The 19,271-nt window shown below is 31.3% G+C and overlaps 1 protein-coding gene and 1 long non-coding RNA gene across 3 annotated transcripts; both read right to left on the bottom strand.

Annotated features, from left to right (window-relative positions):
• Positions 1-5,712: 5,712 nt before the first annotated feature.
• On the bottom strand, positions 5,713-6,512 carry LOC145123797 (protein CYSTEINE-RICH TRANSMEMBRANE MODULE 4-like). Its single transcript, XM_079059003.1, has 3 exons — positions 6,338-6,512; positions 6,086-6,233; positions 5,713-5,935 (listed from the first exon to the last, which is right to left on the bottom strand). The coding sequence occupies exons 1-3, from the start codon at positions 6,366-6,368 to the stop codon at positions 5,890-5,892; spliced, it is 225 nt and encodes a 74-aa protein (XP_078915129.1). The 5' UTR covers positions 6,369-6,512; the 3' UTR covers positions 5,713-5,889.
• A 3,920-nt stretch (positions 6,513-10,432) lies between these two features.
• LOC145125945 (uncharacterized) lies at positions 10,433-14,289 on the bottom strand. 2 transcript variants are annotated; one of them, XR_013716226.1, is made up of 8 exons: positions 13,958-14,289; positions 13,076-13,395; positions 12,267-12,321; positions 12,058-12,193; positions 11,604-11,822; positions 11,244-11,358; positions 10,747-11,159; positions 10,433-10,591 (listed from the first exon to the last, which is right to left on the bottom strand). It is a non-coding gene; the product is annotated as an uncharacterized LOC145125945 (long non-coding RNA). The 2 variants fall into 2 exon arrangements; XR_013716225.1 differs by having other exon boundaries at positions 10,433-11,159.
• Between the last annotated feature and the right edge of the window lie 4,982 nt (positions 14,290-19,271).

Below are 19,271 nucleotides of genomic sequence, written 5' to 3'. Positions count from 1 at the left end.
ACTAGTCTCTCTGAGTGTACATGTGAAGCTGCTATTAAGCTCAAGGATCATTCTAATCTTATGAAGCTTATGCAGTTTCTTAGTGGTCTTGATGATTCATATAGTCAAGTCAAGAGTCATATTCTACTCATGGAACCTTTACCTAATGTCAAAACTGCTTTTTCTATATTGTCTAAAGAAGAGTCTCTTCAAAGAAATGGCTCTTTGTTTCTGTTCAGTCATCTCAATTGTCTTCTAAGTCTCAGACTACTGCTTTTAATAGTAGGTTTAACAATAGATTCAACTCAAACAATTTTAATAAAAATGAAAATCAAGTTGTTCAGTGCAAAAATTGTGGGATTAAAGGACATTCAATTGAAAAATGTTACAAGTTAATAGGACATCCAAAAGATTTTAAGTAAAGAAATGAGTCTAGTAGTCAAAAAACCTTTTCCATTAATTCTGTTACAACTTCATCTGGGAATTCTAATTCTTCTGTCTCAACGAATTCTGTTGGAGATTCTGAGTTTTGTCAGCTTACTAAGGAACAATACATCAAGTTTTTACAACTAATAAATGATAAGCAAGCTGATGAGGAAGCATCTACTAGTGCTAACATGGCAGGTACTTGCTTGTTTCAAGCTTTCAATTCTTCTTTTGATTGTCAAAAGTGGATTGTTGATTCAGGAGCCAATCAACATATGATTGCTTCTGAATCTCTTCTTCATAATATTGTTGATGTGTCTAAATTGAATCTTCTTGTGAGTCATCCTAATGGTACTTCTGCTAAGATTGAGAAGATTGGTAATATGAACATATCTAATTCCTTAACCTTGTTTGATGTCTTTGCTGTTCCAGACTTTAATGTAAACTTGTTGTCTGTCCACAAAGTCTGTAAAGACAGTAATTGTGAGGTCATTTTTAATGAGCATAGTTGTAAAATTCAGGGTTTACAATCCAAGGAGATGGTGGGGAATGGTAAAGAATCTGGAGGTCTCTATTATATGAATAGTGTGCATTCAGGTAATTCTCTTGGAATTCATCATTCCTCATCTGTTTGTTGTGTTTCTAAACTTACATGGCATAATAGGCTTGGTCATCCTTTTGATCAAGCTTTAGGGTCTCTAAAGCATAAACTTAATTTTGGAAATGATACTCTTCCTCCTTGTGATGTGTGTCATAAAGCTAAACAAACCAGAGAGTCATTTTCTGTTAGTCAACATGTTACATCTAGTCTTGGTGAATTGATTCATCTAGATGTATGGGGCCCTTATAGAGTGACCACTAGAGAAGGATTTAGGTATTTTTTGACTATTGTGGATGATTATACTAGAGCTACTTGGATTTATTTGTTAAGGTCTAAGGATGAAGTTTTTGATTTTGTTTCTGTGTTTTTTAACATTCTTTTTAATCAGTTTGAAGTTAAAGTTAAGACTGTTAGGTCAGATAATGGAACTGAGTTTTTAAATCATAAGATGAGACAATTGTTTGAGTCTAAAGGAATTTTACATCAAACTTCATGTGTTCATACTCCACAACAAAATGAAGTTGTGGAGAGAAAACACAGACATATTTTAAATGTTGCTAGATCTTTAATCTTTCAGTCTGGCTTACCTGTAAAATACTGGGGAGAAGCTGTCTTAACTTCTGTTTTTTTAATTAATAGGACACCTACATCTGTTTTAAATGGTGCTTCACCTTATGAACTTGTTTATAAGTCTTCTCCAACTTTTGATAAACTTAGAGTTTTTGGATGTTTGTGTTTTGCAACAAGATTAAATAATATGGATAAGTTTTCTAAAAGAGCTGATAAATGTATATTTCTTGGATATTCTTCTGATAAAAAGGGATATAGAGTTCTTAGTCTTGATTCAAATCTTATTTTTGTTTCCAGGGATGTAAAGTTTTATGAATGTGTATTTCCTTTCAAGCTGAAGTCTTCATCTGTGACTAATAAATCCAATGTTCCCTTGTGTTCTAGTGATCCTTTTTCCTATGATGAGTCATTGTATTCTAGTCCTTTACTTGATAAATCTAGTATAGGTAATTTGAGAGATGTCCATCAGTTGGATGGTGCTAGTGCAGACCAATACTTGGATGAGACTAGTTCCCTTAATGTCAGCAACCAGATTGGAGAGGCACATGTGCCTTCATCTGATGAGATTTTTCCTAGTTCTTCTACATTGACTGAGGAAAGTAGTCAATATAATACAGATCCTTCTAATGGTCAGTATACTAGGGCTACTAGGTCTGGTCGTGTTGTACATATGCCAGCTAGATTTCGTGACTATGTTGTGGAAGGAAAACATAAGTATGGAATTGAACGATCAGTTAATTACTCTTCTCTTAATAATGAAAACTATTGTTTTGTTTCAAATCTTAATAAAATAGTTGAACCAAAAACTTATAGTGAGGCTGCTTTAGATCCAAATTGGGTAAAAGCAATGAATGAGGAAATGGAGGCTCTTTATAGAAATAATACTTGGGAAATTACTGATCTTCCTAAAGGAAGAAAAGCTATAGGTTTTCGTTGGATTTATAAAATCAAATATAAGTCTAATGGTGAGATAGAAAGATTTAAAGCTAGACTTGTAGCAAAAGGTTACAGTCAACGTGAGGGTATTGACTATGAGGAGACATTTTCTCATGTGGCTAAAATGGTTTATGTTAGAATAGTTTTGTCTTTAGCTATTCATCATTCTTGGCCTTTATATCAACTTGACATTAACAATGCTTTCTTATATGGTGATTTATCTGAGAATGTTTATATGGAACTTCCTGAAGGATATCATTCCAAGGGTGATATCAGAGTTTGTAGATTAATAAAGTCACTTTATGGTCTTAAACAAGCTCCCAGGAAGTGGAATGAAAAATTGTGTCATTCTCTTTCAATTTTTGGTTTTAAACAAATCATGAATGATTATTCTGTGTTTGTTAGAAATCATGAAGATACTGTTGTGATTTTGTTAGTTTATGTTGATGATATTATTGTCACTGGAAATTGTAATGTTGAATTGGAAAAGGTCAAGAATTTTTTAAAATCACAGTTTTTTATAAAAGATTTAGGGGAATTAAAGTATTTTTTGGGAATTGAGGTTATTAAAACTGATAAAGGAATTTGTCTTAACCAAAAAAAATATTGCTTGGAATTATTAAATGAGTTTGGAATGCTTGCTTGTAAACCTGTTAGAACTCCTCTTGAAACAAATTTAGTTCTTAAAAGGGAATCTGATTTGGATAGTTCTGATTATGTAGTTAATATAACTGAGTTTCAAAAGTTAATTGGAAAATTAATCTATTTAACTATGACTCGTCCTGACATATCATATGCTGTTCAAATCTTAAGTCAATATATGCATAAGCCATACAAGTCACATTTAAATGTTGCATTCAGAATTTTAAGATATCTGAAGGATAGTCCAGGAAAAGGTATTCATATAACAAAAAATAGTTCTTTAAATCTTGTTGCTTTTGTGGATGCTGATTGGGCTAAATGTTTGTTTAGTCGTAGATCAGTTACTGGTTTTCTGGTATATTTTGGAGATTCTCTTGTGTCTTGGAAAAGCAAGAAACAAAGTATTGTTTCTCGTTCTTCAACTGAGTCTGAATATAGAGCACTTGGTTCTGTGGCATGTGAAGTAATATGGATTTTAAAGTTGTTATTTGATTTTGGGATAACAGGTTTAACTCCTGTGAATGTTTTTTGTGATAATGAATTTGCCATTAAGTTGGCTTTAAATCCTGTGTTTCATGAAAAAACTAAACATTTTGAAATTGACCTACATTTTATTCGTGAAAAAATTGAAAATGGTGTTTTTAGAATAAATAAAATTGGTTCACTAAATCAAAATGCAAATATTTTGACTAAATCTCTGGGTATTGGTCATCATGAGTATATTTCTAATCGTCTTGGTCTTATTGATGTTTTTAAAAAATAATAATTTTATTTCTGAATTAATGATTGGTTTGTGGGGGGGGGGGGGGGTGTTGAAATATATACTCATATTCAAACCTAACATTAATTCTTAAAGTGGTAAGTATTTGTATACTTTATATTTCTATTCGGTGTGTTGTGTAAGTTTCTATGTAGGGAAGGAGTCTTCGGGTTGTCACGCGGATCTTGGGTCAATCTTGGGTTGCTCCATGGATCGGTTTGCCCCGATGTATTTAACGTGTAATATTGTTCTCTTTATTCATATCATCGACTTGTAATCTGTAGATAACTCTCTCATTCTCTTTCAGTATTAGTGTTTTCTCAATATAGAGTTAGGTAGATATGAAAGATTCATCTTCTGTAGTTGTCTTGAGGTTTATATAATCATCTGAGTGTGAGTGTGAATGTAGAGAGATTTCAGTTGTAAGTTGATGTATGATCGAACTGGTTTATATTGAATAAACTGTTCAAGTTGGGAATCGTTTGTGTCTTTTACTCGTTTTACAAATACTAATAAAATTAAGAAAAAATAAATATCATGGATACCTTTAATTTGTTCCTATCGATCTTCTTACTCATACAAAATAACGACACGTGATTCTTTCTCTCAATATCAATGAGAAAGAATAGAAACTAAAAGATGGTACAAACAAAAGGTATATATTTAATTTTTCCAAAATTAATTTGGTGTCTTTTTTCTGAATATTACGAACCCAATCTTTCTTTCTCTACCCCTGCTTAATATTAACTAGAATTAAATGCAGAATTATCCGAATGGTGGCGTATGAGCGTAGGCTTAATTGGGTGTAGGTTTTTACGTTGATGTGCACCATAAGTGGGCACAGCCCCAAAAATCAATGAACCACGGACATTTTTCCCTTAAGTCTGAAAATACTGTTTTGTTTTCATGATCTAGTATAAATAAAACCAAAAGTGTTAGGAAAAAATCAAAGAGTTCAGTGATTAAATATAGTATAAGCCAATTCTCGCTGTTGGTCCTTAAAAAAATGCCATTTTTGGCTGTGTTAAAAGTTATAATTAACCGAATTGGAAGGACCAATGCGTTGAGTAATGTCCAAATATATTAATTTTAACTTTAAATATATTAATGTTCATAAATATATTGAGTTGTGCAATTTGATATTTTTTTAAACCTCATTGTTGTTAGTGTAGTGGTAGTTGGTGAGGTCTGTGGTGCTCGAGTAGAAGGTTTGCAGGATATGTCTGTGGTGCTAGTTTACATCCATGGTCTAGAAAGCCCGTTCACTCGATGACATTTTTTTAGGTTTAGCCCACAAGTAATTTTTTAGTTCAACTTGTATTTATAAATAGATATCTTTATACATTTGTAACCCCAAGCAGAAAGTGCGTGTATGATGGTTGTTCTTTAATTATCTACGTCTAATAAAAAGTCATCTCTATAGTTTATCCATGGCTTAGCCGATCATTCAGATAGTATAGACCGAACGTTATTTTCTTTGCACCTTTAATTATGTTTGTTACGTGTTATTGTTTCTTTATCCTAACATAGATTAGTTATGGAATGAGAATCATGACACTTTTTTCATTTTGCAAAGAAAAGTAAAGTGATTTATACTTAATACAGTTAAGGGTTGGATTAATCAAAATTAACTTGTTATTTAAAAAATATCATCAAAACCAAAAGTCTTCACGATATGACACTTTATTTGAAAAAAAAAAATAAACGAAAGCTAACGAACAATAATTGAACATAAAGAGTGGCAATGAATCTGATTCTTTTTTCTTTTAATATAAACATAGAGTGTATAATATGAGAATAAAGGAAAATGATCAATCTGTATTCTGTATACATATAAAAAGAGAAAAAAACTATTACACACATCATCTACTATAATATATGTATTTTATTATTCAACTGATATTATTATTAACAAACAAATATCTAAAAAAATCATCACTCGTCAAAAATCATCATCATCATCATCTTTACTTCTCTAGAAACAAGCATCCAACACGCAACAGCAACAAAGTGCAGCACAACTGTAATCAAGTCAAAAGATAATATAAGTGTTAATTAATGAAATAATTAACACAAGTATATGGATTTTTGGTGTAAAAAAACTATAATTAAGTGTTATTTAAACCCTTTAAAATACATAAAAATAAGGATAATAAACTATAAACACTTACCATCCTTTCCAGAAGCCATCTCCTCTGCTCTGAGTTTGAACGGGAACCTGATTTTCCGATTTGGTAGCACCGCCGTCTTTCGTCGGATACCCTACCGGCGGTGGTGCCATCACGTACGATGCTCCTTGTGGTGCAGGAGGATAGGCAACTGCATGGTCATCATTCAAATACTGTTAATTAACCTCAACTAACAAAAAAACAAACTGCATACAATTATTACAATCAACTTCTTCTGCTACTTAGAAAACTCACCAGGAATCTCGTTTTGATCGAAGTGGCTCATGATTCTGCTTCTAACGATTAAAATTTAAAATCCAAGTGATTATGATTGAAGATCGGAGAAAGGTTGTTTGATTTGTGGTAGTTTAAGGAGGTGTTGTTGAATGCGGATGATGAAGTTTGAAGAAAGGTTTTGTGTGTATATATAGAGAAAGCGGGCGATGAATTCGGAGAGAAAGGTATTACGTTTATATGGTCGGCGGATAACTTACGACCATAGCTCACAACACAACGCGCTTAAGGAAAACGTAGAACAAAGTCGCAACAAAACACGGCACACGTGTTCGTTTTTAATTTGTCTTTTCTTTTTTCTTGATAATCGTGGCATTTTAGGGGTGTCCACCTCATTTTTCTATCTTAAATAATCTTTTGTTTTTCATTTTTTAAATTAGAAAAGACATCATATTTATACTGCAAACGTAATTTGTTATTTTATGTGGTTTTCGTCATTAAAATAATCTTTTGATATGAATGATTTTTATTGGGATGTTTCTTAAAGATGAAAAAGACAAAACTAGAGATATTTCTTAATATATCTTTTATAAAATAGACATACATAAAGAAATTTCCAATTTTAACCGATCCTTTTTGTGCGTTAACGACTTGTATAATTGCAGATAGTTGTTTCATTTGTGATTTTGTCTCTTAGAACACTTAAACTGTTTCTATATTAGAGTCTCCTAGAGCATAATCCTTTATGCAATAAAGACTTGTAAAAAGAAAAAAGATTAGATGAAATCGTAGATGAGGAGGGAAGAAATCGCAGTGCCAGGAGCAAATATACAAGTTCAAAAAAAAATTATATTTCGCTTGAAATCGTAGTTAATTTAATGAAATCGCAGGCGCCTTTCCCTCATCTGCAACATCGTTGCCAAAACTGATTTTTTTTTTAATTTTTGGTTATTTTGTAGAAAATGATTTAAAATTTTGGCTATTTTTGTTTTTTGTATCAATTTATACAGTTAATAATAACAATTTTTTAGACTATGCACAAATACGTATTATATCTATTCCTATATATTAGGTTTTCCTATGAACGAGAGAAATGAGAATCATGACAAATAGCTCTTTTCTTGCTTTTATAAAAACATTTCTTTCTCGTGTGCTCCTTCCTATATATATATTTCATCATTTTCTGTCTTATAATTATGAAATTATCCGTGTGTTATTTCTTATATGTTGCTTATATTGTTTGTTACTTTCTGTCTTATTGCTCTATTGGTTATCTTTACATATGCATCATTTGTTTGTTTACTTTCTCCTATATTGCTATTTGCTTGTATCCAACCCGTCTTTTTACCACCTCTACATAAAGATACAACACAAGCAAATTGCAAAAATTGGGTTATGATTTAGAGAACACAAATAAGGAATCTTGAAACAGTATAATTATATTATACAAAACATTCAAGAAAACTTGAAACAACCACCTCTATATATATACGATGAAACCCCCTTTTTGCTCTTGTTATTTTCCGTTGCTTTATTTCACCCATCAAGTAAGATTTGTGTTTGTTTACGAGTCTAACAAAACACATGAATGATAAATAATTCATAACTCATAACTCATAACTCGAAGTTATTCGTTACATGTGTATGATTGATATTTGGTTGGAAACATACTTTTGGAGATTACAAATATTATTGTTAGCTATGATTGAAAGCTTACACTTTGAGTATGGTTAAGTGAACACAAACATTAGATATGACAATGATTGATTTTAAATACATGTATTACATAAGGAGATATAAAACAATGTCAACTGAGCAAGACCCGAAAAGAACAACAAAAGGCTTAAGAACCATGATATAGTCTTTTTTAATGCTATGTTGATGGCTTAAAATACATGGGGTGTAGATCGGGTATAACTTTCGGGTCTGTAATAGTTCGAGTATTTTCTAATAAAAAAATAACTTATAACCGAACTGTATTGAAATTCAGGTAATCGGGTATGGGTAATTCGGGTATTAGGTCGGGTTCGGGTATTTCGAGTATTACCCAAAAAAATTGTAAAATTTATATTTTATAAAAAAAAAATCATATGGTCACATGTAAAACATGTTTTTTTATACAATACTAACATTGTAAAGAAGACCATATTGCCAAAATATTTTTTAGATAATATCTAAATCTGCAGAAAACCGCAATCAACTTTTACGTTGTAAAATGAACATAACAATATAAATAAAAACAATTAAAAAAAATCTTGGAATGAACTGATTAAAGATATATCTTAATTGGAATCTACTGTTGATTGCTATCATTGTAAAGGTAACAAAACATACGAACATTACTAACATTCGACGAATGAATTAATTAAAAGTGGCTTCTTGGAATGAATGAACTAAACAGTATGTAGTCTTCGGCCAACAATTTCCAAAACATTACACATGGACATGCTTACTACTATATGATTCAAGAAATAGTTAAAGTTGCATGATTGCTAAATGATTTAATATAACTATTTTGAAACCCGTCATCTTCTTGCCGTTTAAAAAACAAAAAACTTAAAAAATTATCGGGTATTCGGGTATACCTGAAAATTTATAAGCATACCCAATACCCGAACTAAATTTATTTCGGGTTAACCGAATACCTGAATTTTCATACCCAAAACCCGATATACCTGAACCGATCTCCGATCGGTCGGTTTATTCGGATGTCGGTTATTTTCAACAAGGGATTTTAGTAGGCACTAATTTAATGGGATAGGTGAGAAATAATGACAATAACCAATTATGCGTCTAAAACTATACAACAGTATTTCATATTGTATACAACATGCATGTATGATATGACAAAACCATCCTAACACTTTTCTCTTTGCTTTTCTTTTGGCAAAAATAGTTAATCCTACTCATGTTATTTTATATTTATAATGACATGACAAATCCGACAAGAGTCGTACTTTACTTCCGCCCTTGACGCATAATTAATACACACGTAAATATACTCCACTTACCCTCTTTTTTTCACTTGGGGGAGGGGGGTACATAAGTCGATCCCATCCGACAAAGATCATCAAAACTAATACCATATTTGTTTCCTATCAATAAGGAATAAAAAAACGCTACGAACAAAATGAGCAAAGAAAACTTCTCGCATTCATCAAGCGAATTACTTAATAATTTATTAAAAGAATTCACAAGTATAAAGTAATTGAAAGTTCAATATGATTATATGATTATAGAGAATCAACTAGATTAAACCATATGTAACTCCTCTTTTTAACTTTTTCTTGATATGCATACAAGAAGATTTATCACTCTAAAAAGACTCTTTCTTATCTTATCACTTGCATCTCGTTTCCAACTTAAATAGCTATAATTTATATGTTTATATGACTTTTGTTTTGTTGATCTTATAGATATGCTCCTTCAAAGAGATTTTTTTAGCCTTTATTGTCCATAAAAAGTACATTTTTAAATTAGATGCGGCAATTTTAATTTGTTCACTCCATGTAACAATGCCAATTTTACCCTTAGTTTTATATTGACCGATGAATTATATTTATCACTACTACAAAAAAGAGCATTACCGACGGCCAAAACCGTCGGTAATCCGTCGCTAATAGGCTTTACCGACGGAACTGCAACAGACCAAAATCCGTCGGTATATTCTTGTCGCTAATTTTTTATAACAGATTTCCGACAGCTACACCAAATTTTTAGCGACGGAATTTCCTGTCAGTAATTAGTAACCGATCACCGACAGAAATAGTTTTGCAACGGATTACCGACGGAATGCATAACAGACTACCGACGGAATAGTTAAGTAACAGATTACCGACGGATTATACAACATTTTTACTGACGGATTTCCGTCACTAAACCGTCGCTAATAGTGATTTTATTTTAAAAAAAAAATTATATGAAAATTCGCACTTTTTACTATATTAAATAAACAAAAAAACATAATAAAACAAACAAATTTAGAAAAACCTAATCAAAATTGCTAAACATATTTGGCGATTCATATACAATGATAACATGTTTGCAAACTTTTGCAAAATATGAAATCCTAATATACACACCACATTAATCATACACATATATGCATATTGCAAGTTATCCACAAACAAATTCACTGAATTAAATGACGGATAATCCACAACATACAAATGACCATATGTTTAATTAACATGAAAATTTCCAAAAAAAAAAAAACACTAAATAAACCAAGAAACTAATTGTAGCTAACTTGTACCTGTATCCCAAATAACTAGCCTATACAAAAAAGAATCGTCAATCATACCATGAATATAATGTGACCATGAATATAATGAAACAATTTTATGGATAATTACACAAAGAAAAAGAAGCAACAAAGTAAAACAATTTTATGGATAATAAAGAATCAGTCATGTTGGAAAATAACATACCTGCAAAACAAGATTTAAGATGAATCACATGCCAAGAAAATGGGAATGGGACCATTCTCCTCAACTGGATCCGCTTCTGGAAAAAGATCAAAGCCCTGTCCGGATTATTAAGACTCCCATTTGCAAATAAAAATAAACAAAACAAGAGTTATATGATTATTAAGGGTATAAACTTTGGGTCAAATTTGGTAGTATAAAAGTCAAACCTCACTCCAGTTATAAGCTTGTTCAACAGTACATTCAGATTATGATCTTGGGTTGGAAAGAGCAAGAATAACAGGTTTCTACAAAACCACTAATTTAGAAGGCTTAATCGGAGGGTAGTTTGGGTAGAAATAAAACGTTACCTAGTTAAAAGATGAAATAGCTTTAGTAAATGTATGTCCTGCCCCTGAGGATCTAATAATTAGCCCCTACAATAATACAATTTTGTTAAAGTTAAAGAATAATGATGATGATGATGATGATGATGATGATAATAATAATAACAATAATACCAAGAAAATGGCTGAAATCAATCTGCAGGCAAACCATCTTTTATGCATTGCCTGTTGAGCTCGTGAGGCTGCCTCCACACTCTCAAATCGTAGATACACATAGCCAGCACTTTCCCTATTAAGAGAATGACAATTTTGCCCCTGGTCATTTCTTCTTTGCATGGCAAACTTGTTTAGATATCTTTAGATGGTTTGTTTTGTTCACATAATAAATTGATTTGTTATTCAATTATATACTTTTTTCATTAGGTAATAATATGAATATGAAAAATGAATAATGATGCATATTTTTGACAACTTATAGTTATATACAATGAAAGAGATAAATAAATAAATAAATAAATAAAAAGAATGTTATACTTGTCAACATAAATATGCTTCACCCTTGCATCGTCGGAGCACTCTTCTCCCACATCCTCTTTGATGTCCAAATCAAATTCCGGGTCACTCTGCAAAAAATAATTAAATAAATAAATTAGAATTATATGGACTCACCAAACCTCCACCATCATCATCATCGAAGTCTGCTGCTTTTGCTCCTGTGTCTTGTGCACTAACATGCTCAGTAACTGAAGACACCTACAACCAATAAATTGTAAAAAAAATAAAAATATAGTTGATAAAGAAAAGGATCGATGCAAGAAATAGTAACATACTTTAATTGATTTGTTCATTTAAAAACAAAGCTACAATTGAGTAAAATTTTCAAAGGACAATGCCTTTGAATTTGATAATATAATAAAATTAATTGAAAGTAGAATATTGAAATAGAAAGAAATGAAAGTATAATGTTATAAAAATAATAATAATATACTTAAGTAGTCTCAGCAACATTCCAAATCATTAATCATTTTCTCGAGATCTAGGACATTAACATCATTAAAAAGTCATATGTCTTTATCAACGACACGATTTCTTTTCTTTCATGTCCATAGCTAACGACTCGATCCCTGTAAAAAGTTTTCAGAAAGTTTAGTCAATCTTGTTTAACTGAAATGAAAACAAAGCAAACAAAATATTAACCTAAAGCCTTCCTTTTCTGTTTATCACCGTGTACTTCAACCTTCATTACTACTTTCTGAAATTCAATACAAGACGATGAAAGTTAAGGTCAAGAATGATAATAAACGAGGTTAGACTGCATACAAAAACCGAGTATGATGATAATGATGATGAGTTTTGCGGGAAATTAAAAATAAAAATAAAAAGACATTTTCTGTGGAGTTATTGATAGCAGGTAAAACCAATGAAGAAATAGAAATAATATTGAAACTGAAGGAAAAGAAAAGATAAACCCATGGCTCTCTGTGTATAATTTTCCATACTTAAAGAAAACAGAGGAGATGAAAATGGGAACAAGCAAGAAGAACCCATCAAGAAACAGAGTTGAAAACTTAATTCATGTCCAAAGTATGATCAATTGGGGTAGTTTTATTGAATATTTTGAGTATATTTTGGATGAAAAAAACTTGCAGCTTCTATTTCCACAAGGATTGCATATAGCAATAGTCATGAATCTAACCACAGGAGTTGATAGTCTACAAGGAAAGCGTTGAACTTGCAACTTCTGTTTATTTTATCATGATAAGCTTTTTGATCACTTGTGTCATCCAAATTTTTGGGAAAAACATTGAACTTTATAAGGTCAAAAGTCTTTCATAGAATTATGTGAAACAGAGGTGTTAATCGTCCATATACAAATTTCGACATTGTTCAACAAGGTTTTTCATTATTAACCACTAGACATTCAGTATTGCCTAAAAATTAAAAGTAGAGACCCTTAGTAACTAGCCTAACAACAAAAAAATAATAGCAAATGAAAAGACACGTACTTGTTGACAAAGGATTCCAACAACGCCCTCTGATCTTCAATAGTTATCCTTTTTCTCTTAGAAGTAAAGGGAGCAGCAGAAGACCATCCATATTGTTGAACATTTGAGGCAGGCACCATGTGTCCGCATTATTGAATGATCACAGTTTGTTTTAAGCAGAATGCAAAGAAAAACCAATGACTATTTAGCACCTCAGGTTAATGGCTCTCAAAGATGTAAATCAGGAAGCCAGAAGAGACATTTATAAAGACATTGGCCTACTCTCAAGTCTCAAGAGGTAAACCAAGAGTCCTAATGGCATTCAGCTATAAGAGCTTCTCCTGTAGGTTGTGTGACAAACAATGATGAACATGAGACGCAGGTAACCAAACTTATAGCATTGCAAACATGTAAAAGCATTTTCAAGTTGTGTGCCTTGTACCAAACAACAATTGAACCTTATATATTCCAAGCCTAACCTTGTGTGCCTACTAAGTAACAAATAGTGATTTTAGCAAACAAAATGCTATTTTAATTTGTATAAAACTTGAAAAAAGAAACCAAATCCTATAAATATAAAGTTTATGGATATTCAAATACAATTGATGAACACAAATCTAAACATACAAGTATTATATTAAGTCGCTAAGCAAATGGAAAGGTGTGTGAATGTATATTCAGGTTTCAGTCAACGAATAGGTTCATGAAACACAGGAAGCGATCGTGCTAGATCAAGAAAAACGGGATATATTTACAATAAAAATAAGAAGAAACCTCGTCTGAAATAAACAATATTTCACTGAACTCGTTAGAAACCTTTAACGATCGGCATCGAGAAAGTTTCAAATATAAACCTAAAACTCAATCGATGTAATAGAAAAAATAAGTTAACAGTTTTTTTACCTAAACTGAAATCGGATCCAATGGTAAGGTCCACCAGCACAGCAGCGACTTCGAAAGTGGTGGCGACGGCAAGAGAGCGAGGTGATACCGGTCGCCGTTCACAGAGAGAGACAAGGGAGCGATTTTATTTGGGGCGGTGGGTTCCAGGTCGGACCGACTGTGGGAGGGAGAAGGTATGCTGCATCGACGACTTTGGAGGAGCTTGAGAGATTTGCTGCCAGCGGTGATGGCGGAGGCATTGGCCGACTGGTTGCAGATCGGAGATGCAGCGGGAGAAGCAAGAGGTATCGTGTGAAGTACAAAGAGAAGAGGGGAAGTGGGAGTAGGGCACAATCGGTAGACGCGTTTTTTTAATTCAAATTTGTTCAGCGAAACTCACCCTTTAACATTCATCTATTTACCAAGTTGCCCCTATTATTTATAAAATAAAAAAGAAAATCCAATTTTACCAACAAATTTCGGAATGAAAAATTGTTGATTTTCCGTTGGTAAAGCGTCGGTAAGTTGTAACGGATTACCAACGAAATATATTGTGTTGCTAAACCGTCGGAAAACCGTCACTAAAATCCATATAATTAAGTTTTCTTAATTTGTCGGAAATCCGTCGGTATTCCGTCTCTATTTTCCGACGGATTTTTCTGTCGCTAAAATTCTGTCGGTAATGCCCTTTTTTCTAGTAGTGTTATTGATTTAATCATGTAGGGCCCATAATCACATCTTACCCTCCTTCCCTTCCATATCCCCCTCGTCGCTTTTCAGCGACTCGTTGCCCATCCTACGTATGTTCAACCCATGTACACACAATCACACCCTTATCCTCAACAAAGTTGAAAATCACTATGAACAAAATGAATTAGTCAAAGGGTATGCCATCAAAACACTCTAAGATCTTGATGAATTTTCCTTGATAACTAGCAAAGAACTCGCGGCTACGTCGCTTTTGGATTAATATGGGGAAAATCGGCAAACTTTAAAAAATATGTGCTAAAAGTGTAAATCACCACAAATAGGAGATAAAGTCGACAACCCCTAAAATTAAATGTCAAAAGTGTACAACAACCAAAATAAGGGACACTCGTAGAGAAAATCCAAAAACATTGTGGCAATAATGTGAAAGTTGCCAAAGTTGAGAAAAAATATTGGTGGCAAAATTCTAAAGGAGATTTTTTGTGTTTTTTATGTCAAAATGTAAAAGTTTTGACTACAATGACGAAAAGTGTCAAATTCATTAAAGATTTGTGGCAAAAACACAAAAATATAAAACTTTTCACTGCAATGACCAAAAGTGTCAAAGTTACTAAAGATTTGTGGTGAAACCCTAAAAGCACAAAAATATAAAAGTTTTGACTTTAAGGACTAAAAGTGTCAAATTCACTAAACATTTATGGCAAAATCTAAAGACATAAACGTTACTATTGCTAACTTCTTAGATTTAATATATATATATATATATATATATATATATATATATATATATATATATATATATAGGGGTGAAATCGGTTGAAAACTCATAGTTTCCCGAGAACCCGAGAACTAAAGGTGGAACGTTAGATCAAAATTAACTCATTAAGGGTATGATCGTATCTTACCTATCTCATTTAATGTTTAATTTTTGTGTTATTAGAAATATTAATAAAAATATTTAAAAGTTAACATAATTAATTTAATTTTCAGATTTTTTTTAAAAAATAATAATTTTCGTTTTTTTAAAAAAATGCAGATTTTTTAAATTTTTTTAGAAAACATGAATTTAAAAAAAAACTTGAAAATTTTTACTTAAAAAAAATAAAATAAAAACTGCAATGTTTTTGAAACAGTAAATTAAAAAAAAATCTGGAGTATTTAAAAAAAAAACTATAATTTTTTTAACTAAAAAAAATCAACATTTTAGGTGTATATATACATATTTTTTCAAGTGTATATATGCATATTTTTATACTATAATAATTATAACTAAATCATAAAAAAAAAAACTCATTTTTATTACTAATCTTTAAACACAATTATACAAGTATTTTATTCGATACAAAGTTAAATATAAAAAATAAAAAATGCTACAAAATTTTAAAGCGTTTTCATGTATTCGTGTGAATATTTACATATTTTCTTCAATTTATCACTTTTCACATCTTCAATATTTTTCCACAAATTCTTCCAAATCTACAATAAAATAAAAAAAAATTGATTAATGCAAGAATACCCATAAATATATATATATATATATATATATATATATATATATATATATATATATATATATATATATATGCATATATCATGTAAGATTCACATGTGATTATATAATATGATATTCACATGCGAATGTATATTTTAATATTCAAATATGAAATTCACCAGAAAATTTAAAAAAAAATAGCGAAGAACACTCACAAAAAATGCACTTGTGCATATAGACGTATTTCATATGCGATTTACTTGTAATTTACATGTGAATCACATGTAATTCATATGTGATTTACATGTGAATCACATGTTATTCATATGTGAATTACATGTGATTTACATGTGAATCACATGTTATTCATATGTGAATTACATGTGAATCACATGTAATTCATATGTGTTTCACTCGTGATTTACATGTGTATCACATGTGATATATATGTGCATTACATGTGAATCACATTTAATTCATATGTGAATTACATGTGAATCACATGTAATTCATATGTGTTTCACTCGTGATTTACATGTGAATCACATGTGATTCATATGTGATTTACATGTGAATCACATGTGATTCATATGTGAATTACCTGTGATTTAATGTGAATCACATGTGATTCATATGTGAATTGCGTGTGATTTACATGTGAATCACATGTAATTCATATGTGATTCACTTGTGATTTACATGTGAATCACTACATATTTATAGTCTTGCTTCCAATTAATTACTAAATTATTATGCCAAATCACATATGGAGATATCCACCCAAATATCATAATATAAATTATTAAATTCTCATAGGTCGGGTTCATAAGATTCCAAAAAACTGCAGTAAAAGGTTTCTTTTACCTGGATTTGGTTTAATATATTGAGCTTGGCATGCTTTATCCTTGCACTTCTTGCTGCAGCTAGATTTAGTCAAACTGGTTGTGTGCACGGATCAGTGACTCAAACAACCGATTCATTGTTTTAACTTAATAAATCAAACAATCTAGTAAACATCTCGGTTTCTAAATTTTACAAAATAAATCTAGTGAAAATATTTTTTACATTCATTGCTAGTTATTCGGGGATGAAATAGGCTTTTTTCCGATTATCAAACTTCAGTATCATGTAATTTTCATTTTCCATTTGTACATAACAAACATAAACTCATAAAAACCATAACCGAGTTGCAAAAATTAACATGATATGTGAATAAAGAAGGGTGCAACATGAATAATGGCATTATGGAAATATTTGGCAGATTAAAAGGGTAAAATTATATAGTTAGAATATGTATAAGTAGATGAAAGAGGTAAGAACTGAAGTTAAAAATACCGATACGAGATTCACACCATTATTGTGAAGTATACTGAGCACCGAGATCCTCTTCACGGTGGGTCCCGGTTTCGATACAACCTAACAAGAAAAAACAAAGTATATTTAAAAAAACAGTGCATTACAAACGGATAAGAAGGTGTTTTAACTTTTAATTAGTAACACTAAATGATGAAAAACAGGTAAAAGATGCTTAACCTGTTTATTAAAATAACCAACAACATTTTTGTCTGCATATGTGACAAAATGAGTAAGCCCATCCATATCTCGAGCATGTTGCTTTAGATGATTCATCAGTCTTTTACCATAACCCTTTACTTGTTCATCTGAAGTGATTGCACAAAAAAGTATCTCCCCAAATTTTTGGCTAACATGTCACATATGATAAGCAAACAAAATCTCTTTTTAGAAAGTAATTCTTCCAAATACTAAATGAAAGTAAACCATGTGAGATATGTAAAAATATCTACCTGACATATGCTCTGTATGTAATGCCACCAACAACTGTATTGAGAGTGAAGAAAGAAAGGAGTGGAGAAAGCCCGTTTGTAAGAAAAAAGGGAGATGGCGTCATCACCCACTGTTGGAGGATCTCTTCTAGGTTGTAACATAATATCTTAGGGGTTACACCTGCCAAAACAATGGATTACATCATACATCTCTTCTAGGGACAACAACTTAAATGAAGTAAAACTGTGACACTTTATCAAACAGGTTGTGTGCACGGATCAATGAAACAATGAGAAGGATGAATAACAGACTTGATTAGAATCAAAATCTAACAAAATTCGAAGATTTCCATTGCTACTCATCTGATACTTCATTTTTGAATAATTTATGATTACAATAACAGTAACATCGCACTTTCTACAAAAACAGGGAAGCAATAAGGATTTTAATGATTCAAATTTCACGTGATGTTCATATGATTGAAGAAAATGAAATTATAGCATCTGATTCCTTTTCTCCAATGGAAATCAAAAAATAAAAAAGAAATAGAGATTTTGAATGAATTGAAGGATGAACATCTGATGATCCGAATGCAGAAAGCGAGGTAGAGGATTAAAAACTTTGAAACGTCATATATTCCCTAGCTATCAGTTTTGGATCACAGGAACCAAAACAAAAACTAGAAAATTCAATCGATCAGAAAAAAATTACCTTCACTATGATTAATGATGAACTATTGATGGTTGATAGAGAGGGGAGGGTGGCTGGATGTGGAAGATCTTCGATAGAGAAAGTGGTAGACTGATGTAGTATGAGTCGTCTACATATATACCTAGGAAGGAAAACACATCGTCAATGATTTCGACATACGGTGGATATAGGAGGGCGGTGGTGATGTCGACATGAGACGGTGATAGTTAAGTCATCGGAGAGAGATCATAGACATATCAGAGATCTGGAATCATCTGTCTTCAAGGAGGCGAGATGAAGGTAAGAAAGAGAGATTGACACGAATGAGGGATTTAATTTGGGGAAATTCCAAAAATGTCCCAGTTTAACTTTTATTACCATGTCCCCGTGTTTTATTTGTTTGAGTATTTACAAAAATGTCACTATACATCTTAACCTTCTATTATTTTGATCTAACGGTCCTCGTTTAGTTCTCGGGTTCTCGGAAATATATAAGTTCTCAAATGATCATTCCTATATATATATATATATATATATATATATATATATATATATATATATATATATATATATATATATATATATATATATAATTACGTTCTTCATGACTCAAAATAAATTGATTTTATTAAAATAAGTTTTTCATGAAAGGGTTGTCTT

Source organism: Lactuca virosa, chromosome 7 (assembly GCF_052849685.1).
Source record: "Lactuca virosa cultivar CGN04683 chromosome 7, Lactuca_virosa_CGN04683_v6, whole genome shotgun sequence".
Taxonomy (NCBI): Eukaryota; Viridiplantae; Streptophyta; class Magnoliopsida; order Asterales; family Asteraceae; genus Lactuca; species Lactuca virosa.
Note: the sequence above shows the minus strand (reverse complement) of the source record. Positions and strands in the feature narration are given on the sequence as shown.

Coding starts and splice junctions, on each gene's coding strand:
- LOC145123797 (XM_079059003.1), bottom strand. CDS start 6,368: ATGAGCCACTTCGATCAAAACGAGATTCCTG. Junction 6,234..6,337: donor CGATCAAAACGAGATTCCTG/GTGAGTTTTCTA, acceptor ATGACCATGCAG/TTGCCTATCCTCCTGCACCA. Junction 5,936..6,085: donor GATGGCTTCTGGAAAGGATG/GTAAGTGTTTAT, acceptor ACTTGATTACAG/TTGTGCTGCACTTTGTTGCT.